Raw genomic sequence first — 15,537 nt, forward strand, 5'->3', positions numbered from 1 at the left:
TTATTTTATTTTTTCATATTTGCCTTTCAGATTCCTATAATTCTATAAACATTTGATGAAAGGTATCAGCAAATACATAAAACAATGATGGAAGAAAGTAATGTGAAACAAGCAACAATCCTATTTTGACCAGAATAAATTTAGAAACCTTGATGATTCACAATATGTTCTACAATACAAAAGTTTCTAGAAAAAGTGTTTAAAATATCATCGTAATTTTCTCTAACTCAGCAGGGCTTCATTCATTTTTATAATGATCATGCATCTGGTTGGGTGCAGTGGCACATGCCTGTAGTCCTAGCTGCTCCTTTGGCTGAGGCAGAAGGACTGCTTGAGGCCAGGAATTCAAGCCACAGTCATTCTTGTCAATAGCTACTGCATGCCAGCCTGGGTAACATAGTGAGACCCCATCTCTTTAAAAAAACTAAATAAATAAATAAAATATTGTGTATCATTCAGGTAACTGTGATAATTGTAGAATAACATATAGCCATCAGATATACTATAATACTGTACTACTGATCATAGAGTTATGTTTTGTTTTCAATCTTTTTCTTAATTTTTTATAAAACAAAAAAAAATGTTTTACCTATTAAAGTCAGTTCTTAATAGAACAAGTCAAAATGCCCAAAAAATGCATCCAAAGTGCAGTATGAGTTTTTCATTGTTCCTGCCAAATAGTGAATTTGATTATTAATGATCAACAGGACTTTTAACTTATTGAAGGGGGAGAAAGTTATCTTGTATATAGATGACTAAAATGATGATAGTCTGATTGCCCACATAATCTAATTAAATCACAGTTACTAATTTCTGAAGAAATGTAATTCCAGAAAAGCATTTTACATTTAAACTGTGTGAAATAAAACAATTTGTATTTGACAATCCAGGACGCACTTAAAATCTCGGCAGACCATCATCAGTCACCCTGTCAGATATAAAGAAGTTTATTTAGCATTAGAAAGTAACAGAATACTATATATACTTTAGGATAGGTAGCCAATTCTTTTAAAATCAAATAATAGACATTTGTCGAATATACATATGTTAGAAATGTGTTCTAATAGTACTTTTTTGTTTAGGGATGAAATTCAAAGGGAAGCAGTGAAAGCAGAGATATCACAAGAGGGAAGATGAAAACGAAATTACACTAATAAATAGAGTCAGGTACTGACTTCCCTACTGATGTCCCCAGAATTCCAAAAATGCTGAGAACTAGTATGTACGCATATCACCTCATATTTTTCTGTGATATTACATTAGTGTTCTGCAATAAAATATTTAAAAGAAATCATTTAAAAGAAATCCAAACTGCTGATTTGTAAACTATTTCTGATCAAAACTTAAAATTCTGTCAAAGCATGGCTGTATTTTGATTCCATGTCAGAGGAAGGATATGAGTATCTGATAATGGCTTCCAGCTGTTGCTGTCAGGTTTTTGTTTGGCAACACATCCAGAAGAGCTTATCAAGGGTTTGAGTAAAAAACAAGCATTTCCCCAAAAACCAGATAAGAAAGATTACACTTTTCCTCATGTGGACCCTTAGGTTCTGACAATTCTGGGAAAATGTTGGCACAGGAACTCACCAGTCTAGGCCTGACTCTGTGTAGGTAGCTGCTGCAGTTACAAAAGAATTAGGTAGGATCGTGGTAGGTGTCTTCCATACTTGAACACCGGAAGTGCCATGTACCTAAATAGTAGACCTTACAACTCTAAAAGTGTTCTTTTGAAGAGGGTACCACCAAAGAGCTTTTAAAATATTAATTTAACTTACTTTTTAGTAATCTTACTTGTTAGAATTTATATTCCCCCTCCTTGAAATTCTCACATTTAAAAAATTTTTGCAACACCTCATCCTCTGATAACCTCTCCTACTTTTCTCTAGCCACTGCTCAGCCTTCTTTACTAACTTCTTTTCCTCTGGGAAATGTTGATATTCTCAGGATTTTGCCACTGGCCTTCTGTTTATTCCACGTCTTTCCTATCATGGACAAGCTCATTCAGATCTATGACCTTGCCTACGTTATTCCAAGTCAGCAGCTCCAACCTCAGTTCTACCTCCAGCTAGAAATGCCTAAAATCCAATTACCTACTGAAAATATCCTACGTGAATATTCCATTTAACTCAACATGCACAGAAAGAGGTTAGTCATTCCTGCTGATCTGCTGCTCTTCTCCATTCACCTGCAAATCTCCTACTCCTTCCTCATGTCCAGGTTAAATGCTAGTTCATGACCTGGAAACCGGTAAATCATCTGAGATTTCTCTCTGTGCCCTAAATTTGTATATCCAATAATCACTAACTCATATTATCTCTGTCTCTTCTCTGTCTCTGCTTTATATTTCCACTACCACTGGTTCTTAACTACTGGCTTTTACAGGCTACCAACTATTAATATTATTTCTTAAATAAAAAAACAAGCAAAACAAATGAAAAAGGCAAAAACCAAGAGAAAGATCAACATTTTAAAATTACTAAGTAGCTTTCTAACATCATTTATTTCACCATGGATGGGTGAAACCCTCATAATGGACTGATGCTAGTCCAAGGATTGGTGACAAGGAAGCTATAGCTTTGGCTACTGCAAAAGCTTCCTTTGTCTTACAGTCTCTTTATGTGGTACTTTCCATCTATCCTCCATATGAGGAATCATCCAACTGCAGGCCGCAGGTCCAACCTAGCCTGCCTAATGGTTTTGTAAATAGTTTTATGGAAGCTCAGTCCTGCCTTTTGCTTACATATTATCTATGACTGCTTTCACACTACCATGGCAGGGTTGAGTAGATATGGCAGAGACCACATGGCCTGAAATATTTCCCACCTGGTTCTTTACATTAAAAGCTTCTTAATTACCATAATCAGAATGTCCTAATACTCAAATCTAATCTTGTGACTTTTCTGCTCACAATTCTATAATGAATTCCCACAGAAAACATTGCTGCCTCCCTACCCGATGACCATTCCTTATCTTTCTTGCTGGAGAACCACAAGTCTATTTGAATATTTATCATCCTAATACTCCCTCCCCATCCCCAACAAAAGAAATAACTATTCTAATTTAATCATGGTCATTACATTTGTTTTCCCAGTGCCTGGTTTAGGAATGAGCATTTGGTGTAACAAAGCCAATAAAATGTGAAAGGAAGCCCACTGCAAGCTTCTGAGTTTTCTCCCTATTTCAAAGAAACATGAGAAGAAAAGCAGCCCTTCCAGCCTTCAGAAATTGTGTTGTGAGGACATGATATTTGGAGCTCTTGCTAATTAGCCGGCCATGAAAGGAGACATGTACAAAACAGCACAGCTGAAACAGGGACACCAAGTGGGACCCAGTGTTATCACTGAACCACCCACCAAAGCAACTCTGCTTCCTATTGTTTTAGTCACTGTTAGTTAGGTCCTTTAGTATTTGCAGCCCAAAGCACTCTACCTGGTAAATTTCCCATAGCCTGCAGGATAACATCTACTCAGTTTAATACGATAAAGTATTAAAAAGTCTATCATGAGCTTGCCTTACCTAGGTTTTTCCCTATTCCCAACCACTCCCATCTCAGTTTCTGCAACAGCAAAATAGAACTGCTCATAAACCCTGCAAAGTTCACTCAAGCATCTTACCTTTTGCACCTGCTGCTCCTTCTCCCAAGCACGCCATCTTGTTAGATGTTCCTTCTGACAAACATGAAAACTTGTCAGAAGTTCCTTCTGCCCACATCATCCTTCTGCCTCTTTACCTAGAAAAGTTCTACCCCTTCTGCATGCTTACCTGAAATCCTACCCACTTTTTAACAGCTTTCATTCCTCACCACATACTTCAAGTGTCTGGCACATATTTAACATAATAAGTGATCATTATACACTTCCAGACGGCATCCAGCACATAGTAGTAGGCACTGAATGAAGTAGCAAATAATATAAATGAAAATGATCGTAACAAGCTCCTGACTGTTTTGTTTTTGTTTTGTTTTTTGAGATGGTCTTGCTCCATTGCCCAGGCTGGAATGCAGCCTCCCAAGTAGCTGGGACTACAGGTACATGCCACCACGCCCAGCTAACTTTTTCATTTTTTGATTTTTATTTTTAGTAGAGTTGTGGTCTCACTGTGTTACCCAAGCTGGTCTCAAATTCCTAGGCTCAAGCAATTATTTTGCCTCAGCCTTCCAAAGTGCTGGGATTATAGGTATGAGTGACCATGCCCAGCCCTGACTGTATTTTTTTTTTTTTTTTGAGACAGAGTCTCTCTGTTGCCCAGGCTGGAATGCAGTGGGGCGATCTTGGCTCACTGCAACCTCCATCTCCTGGGTTCAAGCAATTCTCCTGCCTCAATCTCCCAAGTAGCTGGGATTACAGGCGTGTATCACCACACCTGGCTAATTTTTGTATTTTTAGTAGAGACAGGGTTTTACCATGTTGGTCAGGCTGGTCTCCAACTCCTGACCTCAGGTGATCCGCCAGCCTCAGCCTCCCAAAGTGCTGGGATTACAGGCCTGAGCCACCACACCCAGCCCCTGACTGTATTTTTAAATGTTTGTATTCTGCAACATGATAACAAAAGAAGCTTACTCCCTAAAACACTCTTGATAGTTTATTCATTAAATGGACAAGTGTATAAATGAATAAAAATATTTTATTTGAAAATTATTGGCCAGGTGCGGTGGCTCACACCTGTAATCCCAGCCCTTTGGGAGACCGAGGCGGGTGAATCACCTGAGGTCAGGAGTTCGAGACGTCTGGCCAGCATGGTGAAACCCCATCTCTACTAGAAATACAAAAAAAATTAGCCGGGCATGGTGGTGGGTGCCTATAATCCCAGCTACTCAGGAGGCTGAGGCAGGGAGAATTGCTTGAATCCAGAAGGCAGAGGTTGCAGTGAACCAAGACGGCATCTAGCCTGGGTGACAGCGCAAGACTCCGTCTCAAAAAAAAAAAAAAAAAAAAATCTTGAAAAAACACACAGATATGAAATAAGGACAGCTGTAGTCTATTATGAGCACCTTAAAGACCAAGACTACGTGTTTCTCACCTGTAGCTTGCAAAATCTAACTTGTAAAAGTTCTTCGATTAGACCGGGCGCGGTGGCTCACGCCTGTAATCTCAGCACTTTGGGAGGCCGAGGTGGGCGGATCACGAGGTCAGGAGATCGAGACCATTCTGGCCAACACAGTGAAATCCCATCTCTACTAAAAATACAAAAAAATTAGCCGGGCGTCATGGCAGGTGCCTGTAGTCCCAGCTACTCGGGAGGCAGAGGCAGGAGAATGGCGTGAACGCCGGAGGCACAGCTTGCAGTGAGCTGAGATCGCGCCACTGCACTCCAGCCTGGGCAACAGAGCGAGACTCCGTCTCAAAAAAAAAAAAAAAAAAAGTTCTTCGATTAATATGTACTAAATTAAAAGTGTCCTCATACAGTTCAGACTGTACAATGTATTTGGTGTGACATCTAGGTAGCATAGTAGCATTTTTGTTATTGCGAAGCACTTTTATACTTTTATTATAATTTGTTGAGCCTAGAGTTGAATATTTCTGGTATTCATTACAATAACCTTTTGGCTACTGGTAAAAGTGTTTTGTTCTAACAAAATTACTGTTATCATGACAATTAACTAGTGGAGAGAAGAACTTATCTTGTTCTAATGAAGTAAATGTATCTCATTCAATTTCAAATTAGGAAGAATGAAGTCAATAAGTGAGACCTTGTTGGTATAAGAATATGTAACATGACCTGTGCTTTTCAACAAGAAAATGCTTTTCTGACTTCTACACTTGGTATCTTCAAAAAAATAATTTTCTATTAGTATTAGTACACACTGGATAAGTTTTACAGTTCTTATTGACATTTGTTTATGGTACCAGAAAGGTATTGTTGAGTTCCCAGTTCTAAAAAGTTACTTTTTTTAGTGACATAAATCACTATGTAATACAGTTGACCTTTGAACAACAGGAGCTTAACCTGCAGCGGTCTAATTATATGCAGATTTTCTTCCACCTCTGCCACCTGAGACAGCAAGACCAATCTCCTTCTTCCTCCTTCTCCTCAGCCTACTCAACTTGGAGACCATTAGGATGACCCACTTCCACTTAATAAATAGTAAATATATTTTTATTCCTTATGATTTTCTTAATAGCCATTTTTCTCTAGCTTGCTTTCTTGTAAGAATATAGTACAGTAACACACGTAACATACCAAATGTCTTAACTGTTTATGTTATGAATAAGGCTCCTGGTCAATGGTCATCTAATTCGTAGCTAATTTTGGGGGGAATCAAAAGTTACACACAGGTTTTCAGCTGCACACGGGGTCAGTACTGCTAAATCCTATGTTATTCAAAGGTCAACTGTAATTGACATTTATTTACTAAATAAAAGCCTTTTTTTTTTTTTTTTGAGATGGAGTTTTGCTCTTGTTGCCCAGGCTGGAGTACAATGGCATGATCTTGGCTCACGGTAACCTCCACCTCCCGGGTTCAAGCGATTCTCCTGCCTCAGCCTCCCGAGTAGCTGGGATTACAGACATGCGCCACCATGCCCAGCTAACTTTGTATTGTTAGCAGAGACAGGGTTTCTCCATGTTGGTCAGGCTGGTCTCGAACTCCCAACCTCAGGTGATCCACCTGCCTCAGCCTCCCAAAGTGCTAGGATTATAGGCATGAGCCACACCGTGCGCGGCAATAAAAACCATTTATTTTAAAAATTAAATAGAAGCTCCAATTTCATAACATATCCAGTTTGTTATAATGAGACTATAAATAAAATATACCACATACTAACTTAAAAATCTTTTTTCTTATTTATACAAAAAAAATCATATAAGATTTTAGGGACTACAATTAAAGAAATGATTCCTTTCAGATAATACTGTTTGAGATTATAAATTATCTACACACAACTTTTTAAATCTGAAATCTAACCTACTAAAAAGAAATTTAAAACACACACACAAATGTGTATATGTGTGTGTATATATATATGTGTGTGTGTATGTATATGTGCAGTTTACATAGTGAGCTTTTAAACTACTCTTTGGTGATTAAAACTTCCTTGCTCTTATTTGTTAATCTATGGTAACACCACCAAGAGTAATTTACTACCAGAAGTCTTACCTGGATTGCTATTTGGAGGATTTCTAGGTGTCTCATTTTCTTTGTATTCAGACATTACTTGGTGAATGCTGTGTAAAAACGAAATAAGTAAAATTACTATTTTAAAACTGGTATAAAAATAATTACCAAAAATGTTAAATTATTAGAGTATTTCAAATGATATCAGTGTTAATTTTAGAATTTTAATTATCCCATACACTTCCCATTTGTAAGCTCTACAAACTTCTCTTTAAGCAAAAATAACATGAAGTACTCATGAACTGAAGGCAGTATAGTTCGGTAAATTAACTTGCATTAGCCTTGTGGGCGGCAAGCCATCCAGGTGCCAAGGCAAGAGACCAAGGGCACGAGCTGTTCCAGTATAATAAAATATATAAAATAATAGTTATACTAGATACAGATCATAGATATGATTATGTATTAATATCATTCATCATTAGTTTGCAGCAATTACTCTTTATTCCAATATTATAATAATCCTCACTCTACAATCATAACCTAGGAAAAACCAGGCCATACAGAGATAGGAGCTGAGGGGACATGGTGAGAAGTGACCAGAAGACAAGAATGCGAGCCGTCTGTCATGCCCGGACAGGGCCACCAGAGGGCTCCTTGGTCTAGCTGTAGCGCCAGCATGTGGGAAGACGCCCGTTGACAAGCGGACCGTGGTCTGACGGTAGCGTCAGTGTTAAGGAAAAACACCCGCTACTTAGCAGACAGGGAAAGGAAGTCTCCCTTTCCCCGGAGGAGTTTAGAGAAGACTCTACTCCTCCACCTCTTGTGGAGGGCCTGACTGATGTCAGGCCCGCCTGCAGTTATCCGGAGGCCTAACCATCTCCCTGTGATGCTGTGCTTCAGTGGTCACGCTCCTAGTCCGCCTTCATGTTCCATCCTGTACACTGGCTCTGCCTTTTAGATAGTAGTAACAAGTTAGTGAAAGTACTAAAAGTCTCTGATAAGCAGAAACAATGGCATAAGCTGTCTCTCTCCTCTGTCTTTCTGCCTCAGCTGACAGGCAGGGAAGGGCCCCCTGTCCAGTGGACACATGACCCACGTGACCTTACCTATCATTGGAAATGGCTCACACTCCTTACCCTGCCCCTTTGTCTTGTATCCAATAAATATCAGCGCAGCCTGGCATTCTGGGCCACTACCGGTCTCCACGTCTTGGTGGTAGTGGTCCCCCGGGCCCAGCTGTCTTTTCTTTTATCTCTTTGTCTTGTGTCTTTATTTCTACACTCTCTCGTCTCCGCACACGGGGAGAAAACCCACCGACCCTGTGGGGTTGGACCCTACAAGCCTGACATAATGGAAAATGTCTTAACTCAGAATAAGCCCTAGCTCCATAACCAAAAGCTACTAGTTCTTGGATAAGTTGCTTTTGTTAGGTTCAATGTCTTCTAAAAAGTGAGAATTTTACTGTCTTGTTTTACTAGGTTGTTATAAAAACTTGAGATAACGTATTTTGAATGTTCAGAAAAATAGTGAAGCAATGAAATAATTTGTTCTTGAACTTTATTGGTGAAACTATCTTGGAACTGCAAATAATATCCAATGCGTATTTTTTGTAGGTTCTAATATTGAAATGTTGTGGTACTTGGGAAATGTTATTAAGTCCTAATTTTGTTTATTAGGTGTTCTACTCTTTGTGGCTTCTAATTTAGGGCATCTCATATATTTCATTGTTTGTAACTACATTTATTTATAAACCTATTATCTCATTAAATTAGATAACATTAATTGTCTACTGTTACTGAGCTCATCGATCATACCAAAGGGAAAAAACTAATAGATATTAAGAGCTGCCTTGGACTACTATTCCTTCTTTACAGACTCAAACTCTGAACCAGTAGATCTTTGTTAGAATGATGCTTAATCTCCATGTTCACCTCCAACTGACATAAAAGATAAAACTCTTTTTGTAAGTTCCATGAAGAAGATGCAAGTTGACATTTTCTCATTTCTGAGACACATACTAACAATATATTTGCACACAACATCCCATGTTTTACTCAGCTCCATTCTCATTCCATAGATCACTGTATGTGAATATTTTTGTAGTGAAAATCACAATTTCAATATTAAGTGCCAACCATTTTGCTTTGACTCATGCTGTTTCCTCGGAGCTAGTCAGAAAATTGTCAAATGACCTCCAGGGACTGCACAAAATATGAACCACTTCATGAACTTGTTTGTCATCCTTATGCAGGAGCAATGCTAATTTTCTCTGTATTATTCCAGTGTTAGGATGTGTGCTGCTGAAGCAAAGACAAAACCTACTTTACACGTGAATACTCATGAGTCATGGATGAGACTTAGCTCTGATAAACCCAATAAACCTACTTGAGATTCAGATAATTCTGTTGAATGGCTTCCTGTGAGGTAGAATATGAAAATATTTTTAAAACTTGAGGTAGAAATGCAAGTAGTTAGGCCAGGCATGGTGGCTCATGCCTGTAATCCCAGCACTTTGGGAGGCTGAGGCAGGCGGATTACCTGGGGTCAGGAGTTCGAGACCAGCCCGGCAAACATGGTGAAACATCGTCTCTACTAAAAATACAAAAATTACCCAGGTGTGGTGGTGCATGCCCGTAATCCCAGCTACTTGGGAGGCTGAGGTGGGATAATTGCTTGAACCCAGGAGGCGGAGGTTGCAGTGAGCCGAGATCACACTATTGCACTCCAGCCTGGGCAACAGAGCAAGACTCCATCTCAAAAAAAAAAAAAAAAAAGAAAAGAAAAGAAAAGAAAAGAAATGCAAGTAACTTGGGAGATTTTCATTATTATGGAAAACAGATTGCTTGAGGATAAAACCACAAATTGAAAAAAAAAAAAAGAAAGAAAAAGAAAACACACAAATTGGCACCCACTGCTCTAGGGAAGGATAATATAGAACCTTCCACTCCCTAAGAAAATGTGCTAAACAGCTGTAAAGGCGCCTCAGAGTACAGATCTGGTAACAATGGAGTAAGAAAACACTGATCTCTTTCTGCAACATTATTTAACCTCTTTGACAGTTTAGAACAATCTCTACTATTTGATAGAAAAAAGACAAACAAGGGCCTCAAAGGATAACTTACCACGAATGCCTCAGCTAAGTCTAGGCTAAGATGTGGGCTCCACAGAAGGTTTCGAGTGTGGGGGAAGGTTGGTCAATTTTCTTTTTTTTTTTTTTTTTTGAGACGGAGTCTCGCTCTCACCCAGGCTGGAGTGCAGTGGCGCGATCTCGGCTCACTGCAGGCTCCGCCCCCTGGGTTCACGCCATTCTCCTGCCTCACTCTCCTGAGTAGCTGGGACTACAGGCGCCCGCTACCTCGCCCGGCTAATTTTTTGCATTTTTAGTAGAGACGGGGTTTCACCGTGTTAGCCAGGATGGTCTCGATCTCCTGCCCTCGTGATCCGCCCGCCTCGGCCTCCCAAAGTGCTGGGATTACAGGCGTGAGCCACCGCGACCGGCTAAGGTTGGTCAATTTTCTCACTATGTGTGTGGCTAAAGCTAGGATGCCCAGCTGTCAGAGCAGGATGCTAGTGCTTTGGGAACAATGGCTGAGCATATATGTATGTGAACTAAAAAAAGTTATAGCTATGAAGTCTAGGTATGAATCACCATGAAAACTGAGGGCTCTGAATTAGTAAGCGAATCCTGGTGGGAAAAGTCAAGCATTAACAGACTGCAGAACCACTTTTAACGGCAATAATGCAGGAAAAGAATCAATGGAAACAACAGAATGATTAGAATGTCCTTTTCTTCCCTTCCTTCTGACCGGTAAAAGATTGTCATTTTTATCCTTCTTGGACTTAGGAAACCCCTTAGATTCTTGAAAAATTGAAAGAGGAGGGTATAGGAGAGAGCCCTCAAAAGACCATACAAGATTTTCTGCTAAACTGAACATTTCAAGACCCAAATAATTAATTAGAGAAATCAGAGATGTGGCACTATTTTTATCCTACGCATGTGGCTATACTTGGAGTAAAAGGGACAATGTTGGGATCTCTAAGGTAAAGATCTCAAAAGTCCTGAGATAAAGAATTCTGCACCCATTGATACTTCTAACCAGTCCAGCCTTTTGCCTGATTTCTGGCTGATAAAGTGGACTAACTCACTGTCACTCCAAAACGACCTGAATTAAACTATAAAATCTCACCTGATGTATAGGATGCAACAGCTATAATTATTTTAAGCCTCAATTTAGTGTAAACTAGCCTTCTAATATAAAAACTTGCCTAGTAAAAGGACTAAAAATGGCATAATCTTCTGCAGCCCATCTAGACATATCTTGGGAAAACACATCAGCATTTTGCTGAAGAAGAATGCTGACTATTCTTGCTGATTCACAATGTACAGCAAGAATGAGGGCTGTTTTAAAACACCAGAGAGATAAATTCTTTCTTAGGAACTTTAAGAAAGTTATTTAAAAAGCTAATTTGATATAATATACCAATTTAATATCTTGCCTGTCCATGTAGAATTAAACATTTACATGTACTAACAAACATAAGCATCTTGGGTGCTCAAGTGTTCATCTTCATAAATTATCACCAATGCTTAAAAAAAAAAAAAAAAGCCTCTTGTCCCAGTAGGGTATTACATCATAGAAGTTGCTAACTTAAAGTCCTTTGATGAGCAAGAAACTATGCTGAGATCCCTTATCTAATGTAGGCAAAGATTTAAAGACAGATACATTGTAATTCAAAATCAGCTAGGGGTCAGATAAGTAAGAGCCATCTGCAGGCAGGAAACAATAATACTAATACTAACGGTAATAATAATAATAATCATAGTAGTTTCAGTTAATGATGTCGATACACATGTGCTAGGCACTGAACTAAATTTTATATATATATATAAATCTTTCTTCCACACAACCACCCTTGAAGGATATATTATTATCCTCCTTTTCATATAGAAAAACATATTTGGTGATAAGTAATGTTCCCAGGTCACATTTCTAGCAAGTGAGAAAGCTAGGACTTAAACCCAGTCTTGTGTGAATGTAAAGCCTAGCTCTTTTCTCTTTTTCACCCACCTATGGCTTGTCTTCATTAGAAGAAGTTATTCATTTAAAGCTATATTTTCTTCCTCTGCCCATAGCAATTACAAATAAAAACATCAGGGCCGGGTGCAGTGGCTCATGCCTGTAATCCTAGCACTTTGGGAGGCCAAGGCGGGTGGATCACCTGAGGTCAGGAGTTCAAGACCATCCTTGCTAACATGGTAAAACCCCATCTCTACTAAAAATACAAAAAATTAGCTGGGCATGGTGGCATGTGCCTGTAGTCTTAGCTACTCAGGAGGCTAAAGCAGGAGAATCGCTTGAACCCTGGAGGTGGAGGTTACAGTGAGCTGAGATTGCACCACTGCACTCCAGCCTGGGTGACAGGGCGAGACTCTGCCTAAAAAGATAAATTAAATAAAATAAAAACATCAAAATACACTAGAAATGAAATAGAAAAAACTAATGAACCCACGGTATCTGGTAATAGCAATTAACAGCCACATAGGGATAACTTAACATTACTATTTTTCAAAGAAAGCAACTTAAAGAGTCATCTAGAAGAAAAAATGATTTTCAACTCCTATTTATGTCTAATACAGCATGTTTAAAGGAAGAGCATATAAGAAGCAGAGGTTAAAAACTACTATAAAAGGGTTAAGAAGTTCAATATTTATTAAATCTTAAAGTATACTAAAAGTTAAAATCTACATTTCATACAACTAACAAAACCAATATAAAAACACTTTGGTCAGGTCACATGACCAAAAACATCACATTACAAATAACAAACACCAGTCAATATAATAAGAGAAGATGAATCATACTATATACTCTTCTCTATGTTGCCCAGTCCAAATAATTGTTTTTCTACTTAACCGATGATTTGTATTGATTTTTTTACTATATCACAATAATTACAAGTTAATCTTCTTATTAATCTAGTATTTCTAACTAGAGAGACTGTTATCACTCTAGAATATCAGTCAGGTTTTAAAAAAAGAACTAATTACTGTACCTTTCAAGCTTAACTGCAGTTAAATTTTCTTTTTGCTTTCTTAAAAAGTCTTCCATTTGCTGTTTTTGTTCATGTACAGCTAGCAAAAATGGTGTGAGTTCATCCTGTAAAACGGCAAGAGCAACTGATAATTCACAACGTTACATATTTCTCAACTGAACTGGAAACTTTATATTTATGTAAGTAAGTAAGTCCCTTCCTTTTTATTCTTCTTTGCTTTTCCCTGTGCTGTTCCTTCCCTTGGAAAAACCCCTCCTCCTCCGCCTCACCACATGAACTCTGGTCATCTCCAAAACTCACTTCAATACCAGCTCCAATAATCTTCGCTTCTGTCACAGCACTTAACATAGTATATTGTAATGATTTTATTGTTTTCCATGTAAACCAAGAGCTTCTTGAGGGCAGGGGCTCTATCTTTTATCTCTATATTCCCAAATCTTAAGACATATTAGTAAAAGCTTCAAGCGTTTTTATTCATGATCTAAATTATTGCGTCTAGACTAGTGTTTCTTAAGCTGCATTGCAAAGAATGTTTACTTTACCAGATGTGTAACACATCCAGCTACAGCTAAGAATAACCTAGAAAGGCTTATAGGCACGCTAATGAGAAGGTGGTTATTTATGGCAAATATAAAAAAATGAGAGTTAAATATAAAGAATATTTACCATAAATAAAAAGAATATAGAATTTAGCAGTTTTTTTTTAAACTTCTAAATTTTAAAATTCAACTCTGGTGCTAAGGGATTTATATAAAATATAGGCTATATATTATAAACAAATAGAAACTGTCTTGAAAGCCTTGACATCTTTATCAAAATATACTGTAAGACGAGAGTTGTCAAATGCTTACAAGGGCAAAGGGGGTGACCTAAGTGAGGTACCTAGGTGGGCACCACAGCAAACTAGAGAACACAGGCCTCATAGAAAGGGGTAACCTCTGCACATCAGACCAAACAGTGATGTGGGCTCAAGGGACACCAGATTTGATTCTTAAGAGAAGCCTAAAATCCAGATTTGTATATGAGTCTCCTAAATTTTACCTGTTGACACAATTTATGAAGGCAAGTGAAACATACCTATGGGCCATATTTAGACCGCAGCCCTTGCATTTTTAAACTTGCCGTGGATGTGTTGCCAAATTAAGTGTTTGCATGTAAAATATTTTTTCTTTAGTTTCAGATGTTTTACCAAAAAAACAGTCCCCAACATGTAATAAAATTTGCTGCTAAGACTCACACTACCCATCTCAATAATTTTTCTAGCATTTATTCATTTAAAATCTGTTAGTAAGTAGTTTTCTGAGATTGTTAGCCAAATAGATATTTAGTTCATAGGAATGCTGAAACGAAATGATTAAAAGAATTTATGGCCGAGTGCGGTGGCCCACGCCTGTAATCCCACCACTTTGGGAGGCCGAGGCAGGCGGAACACCTGAGGTCAGGAGTTCAAGACCAGCCTGCCCAACATGGCGAAACCCTGTCTCTACTGAAAATACAAAAAATTAGCTCGGCGTGGTGGCAGGCGCCGGCAATCCCAGCTATTCAGGAGAATGAGGCAGGAGAATCTCTTGAACCCGGGTGGCAGAGGTTGCAGTGAGCTGAGATTAAGCCACTGCACTCTAGCCTGGGGGACAAGAGTAAAACTCCATCTCAAAAAAAAAAAAAAAAGAATTTATATCTGTACTCTTAGTAACTTCATGGTTTTCAGGGTTTAAAACTGTCATCCTGATTATGCCAAAACTCTATGAACAGACATACTGATATAGCCCATAATACAGCTTCAACAACAACAACAAAATGTTTAGAATTTGCTACAATTCTAATTAAGGAAACTCCACTTGTAATAAAGATTTATTGGCCTAATTACCTGAATGGTAACAAAGAGATGTGAAGTCCTGAAGGGGTCAGCCTCCACTTAGTGAAATACTGCCCAGGCTGAGTGTACTAGCTCATGCCTGTAATCCCAGCACTTTTGGAAGCTGAGGCAGAAGGGCTGCTTGAAGCAACCCAGAGTTTGAGACCAGCCTGGGCAATATAGTGAAACCCTGTATGTACAAAAAATTTAAAAATTGGCTGGGCATGATGGTGCATGTCTGTAGTCTCAGCTACTCAGGAGGCTGAGGTAGGAGGATCACTTGAGTTCCAGAAGGTTGAGGCTGCACTGAGCTTTGATTGTGCCACTGCACTCCAGCCTAGGTGACAGAGCAAGATCTTGTCTCAAAAAAATTTTTAAAAAGAAAGACTACCCATAGAAAATTTATAAAGACCCGCTGAATGGCAGTAAATAGTTAATGGTGGGAAGGAAAAGGTGTTATTCTGTAAGCTGATAGATATTGCCAACAATATTTCTTTTAGCTTCCCAACCACAAAGGTAAAGAAAAATGGGCTAATATTATTGAAAAGGAGAGATTTTAAGGAAGTAGAACCTA

General features: G+C 38.6%; 1 protein-coding gene and 1 non-coding gene across 7 annotated transcripts in view; both read right to left on the reverse strand.

The window, feature by feature from the left end:
* The window catches only part of LOC101140738 (ankyrin repeat domain-containing protein 26), a 99,802-nt gene that overhangs the window by 77,590 nt on the left and 6,675 nt on the right, over nt 1-15,537 (reverse strand). For all 6 annotated transcript variants that reach the window (XR_002002978.4, XM_019011397.3, XM_019011400.4 and 3 more), the window contains exons 4-6: nt 13,109-13,212; nt 7,097-7,164; nt 3,615-3,668 (exon numbers count right to left, since the gene is read on the reverse strand). Coding sequence is in view for 5 of the 6 variants with exons in the window: in XM_019011397.3 (XP_018866942.3) it covers nt 3,615-3,668; nt 7,097-7,164; nt 13,109-13,212 (226 nt within the window). In the remaining variant the exon portion in view is untranslated. The remainder of the gene's footprint in view (nt 1-3,614; nt 3,669-7,096; nt 7,165-13,108; nt 13,213-15,537) is intronic.
* On the reverse strand, nt 9,261-9,363 carry LOC115931192 (U6 spliceosomal RNA). The gene has a single exon (XR_004067733.1). It is a non-coding gene; the product is annotated as a U6 spliceosomal RNA (small nuclear RNA).

Source organism: Gorilla gorilla, chromosome 18 (genome assembly GCF_029281585.2).
Source record: "Gorilla gorilla gorilla isolate KB3781 chromosome 18, NHGRI_mGorGor1-v2.1_pri, whole genome shotgun sequence".
In the NCBI taxonomy this organism is placed as follows: Eukaryota; Metazoa; Chordata; class Mammalia; order Primates; family Hominidae; genus Gorilla; species Gorilla gorilla.